General features: G+C 41.0%; 1 protein-coding gene across 7 annotated transcripts in view; it reads left to right on the top strand.

Moving 5' to 3' along the window:
- The window catches only part of LOC106533468 (protein 4.1), a gene marked incomplete in the record, with an annotated part of 41,445 nt that overhangs the window by 37,007 nt on the left and 1,925 nt on the right, over positions 1-2,513 (top strand). For 6 of the 7 annotated variants that reach the window (XM_014029768.1, XM_014029771.1, XM_014029767.1 and 3 more), the window contains 3 exon segments: positions 702-1,337; positions 1,493-1,537; positions 1,783-1,881. In XM_014029768.1, coding sequence (XP_013885222.1) covers positions 702-1,337; positions 1,493-1,537; positions 1,783-1,881 — 780 coding nt within the window. 7 annotated transcript variants of the gene reach the window in all.

The following is a 2,513-nucleotide window of genomic DNA, read 5'->3' as shown; positions in this document are numbered from 1 at the left end:
TACAATGACCCAGTGGGATCAGACTGGATGAGCCCAATGTGTTTACAATGACCCAGTGGGATCAGACTGGATGAGCCCAATGTGTTTACAATGACCCAGTGGGATCAGACTGGATGAGCCCAATGTGTTTACAATGACCCAGTGGGATCAGACTGGACACTTTCAGGTTTTGCTGCAGTGAATTCCAGGAAGATGGAGCAGAACAGGAGACGTTCTGTGAGAACTCATGGAACACTGAAGGAAATAAACTCTTGAGTGTAGGCTCTGATTGTCTTTGTGACATCTTAAAATGTACGTAGTTGACTCTTTCGGGGACATTTATTTATTTAAATGGAATGTTTATTAATACTTTATTAGTTATAGTATTTGTTGATTACATTTTTAATGAAATGGTTCTTCATAGACCTGTTCTCAATAGAGAAATCTAAAATGTGTGGAGGAGCATTTTGTACTGTTGGACACATTAAGACAAAAGAACTCCTGAAGCTTTCACATGTTACAAATATCTGATATCTACATCTTTTTAAGAATGAAAACAACAAATGGACACAAGTTTTATTAAGCGTACTGTATGTGGCAGCCTGAAACACAGTAATATTGTARACAGTGATTGATGAAAGTCAACTGAAGACAATAATCAGTTCAAACAGCAGCTCTTCTCAGATTTACAGTATTCACTTTCTTTTCTGTTTCCCTTTCAGACTTCAGAGAAGGTGGAGACGCTCTTACTGCTGTCAGAGTCTTGTCACCAAGATCAGCCAATGACACGTCAGCCTCAGGTAGCAACAAGTCTTGTGGGCCCGCCCCCCATTAACCCCCCACCTCCTCCACCAGGAGCTGATGTCATAGACCAGTGGGCCCATGATGTTAACAGGAACAGTGCTGCAGATGTTGACATGGCTAACAGTCCAGTAGATAAGCACCATGTCAGAGATGATGATGATGATGATGATGATGATGTACCCAGTAATCAAACTAGCACTGACAGTGATGAAGAGGCCAGTGAGGATGTTATTAGCGTGTTAGCTCAAGCTGAAGTTAATGAAGCAGTGCACTCAGCAGTCACACACACTAATGATGCTACTGAGGATAGCATTAACGCTAACTTTGTAGTTAGCTTTGGTAATCAGCTAGCTGATGAGGGTCAGAGTTGTTCCAGAAGCCAGAATAACCATGAGAGTGGAGAATCTGACAGCTCACAGGATGAAGGAGGCTGGAGATTTGAGGAAAACTCCCCTCCTCCAACCTTACCCCAGCCCACGCCCAAGTTCTCAGCCAGCTGGGCTCAAGCATCCACCTACAGAGATGATGAAGATGAAGCTGAACCTCTGCAGGAGGTAACACTTTAACCATCACAAATCAGCCCCAGTACCCAGATCTGAGCCGCTGTCATACCTGCCCAAACCTACGTGTTCCTTCCACTCTGGTCCACTGAACATTAAACACCGGTCATCAGCCGAACGTCATCAGTAAAGTGTTTGTTTGTTTTCAGGAGGTCCCTGTGCTGAGGAAGACTCTGACATATGAAGCTCCAGGGGTGAGGAAGTTTGTTTTATTGACCACAGACCAGAGTTAGTCCTTCACAGCTCATTTAAAAGCACACATTGATCAGCCACAACGTTCCCACCACCACCCGAATTTAGAGGCGTTACCCTTTGGTTTGAAAACATTTCTTATGTTCTTGTTTCTCCAGAACTGTTGTTTCATAAGGTTTGCTGATCTGTGTGTGTGTGTGTGTGTGTGTGTGTGTGTGTGTGTGTGTGTGTGTGTGTCCTGTTTCAGAGCCAAGTGGACTCTGATCCCTCTTCAGGCCTGCTGCTCAGCTCCCAGACCTTCACATCAGAGACTTCCAACACCACCACTACTACACACATCACAAAGGTAACAATGTAACCATGGATGGACCTCAGTTCTTACTATAACCTCACATTCATTCATTCATTCATTCATTCATTCATTAGTCAACTCTATGATTCTAACAAGTGTTCTGAAACGAACCAGGTCTAGACCAGGTTTAAACTGAAGCTTAAAGAGTCATTTTACTGCAGAAAACTGGTCCTCTAACCAACTTTTACAGTCTGATATCAGCTAAAAAGTATCTTTGATCTTGTTTTTAGACCCATATACTAAACAAGGTAAGAATATGTTGGATTATTTATCTTGTTCATCTGAAAAGTTTTTTTTACTTCAAGAAGTCTGACCAAGTGCAGCTGTCAAACTGCAGATTATTAATTATTCATTTGAAAAGATTCAGAGTATAATCCGTTTGAACTTATTTTAAGATGGATGATTTTTGCAGTGTCTCATACACTTATTACATTTATTCTTTTTTTCTTTGCACTAAAGTATTACAGAGTAAATATATTCATTTTATTTACAGAGTAAATAGATTAATTTTATTTATTTATCAGATTATCCATGAAAAAGAACAATTAAAAAAGCCTTTGCCTCAGTTTACAATAATCTCAGAGACTGGCATGTCAGCCCTTCAGGTGTTTCCCTGAATAATGAGC

The sequence above is a fragment of the Austrofundulus limnaeus genome, unplaced genomic scaffold, assembly GCF_001266775.1.
Source record: "Austrofundulus limnaeus strain Quisiro unplaced genomic scaffold, Austrofundulus_limnaeus-1.0 Scaffold950, whole genome shotgun sequence".
Classification (NCBI taxonomy): domain Eukaryota; kingdom Metazoa; phylum Chordata; class Actinopteri; order Cyprinodontiformes; family Rivulidae; genus Austrofundulus; species Austrofundulus limnaeus.
Note: the sequence above shows the minus strand (reverse complement) of the source record. Positions and strands in the feature narration are given on the sequence as shown.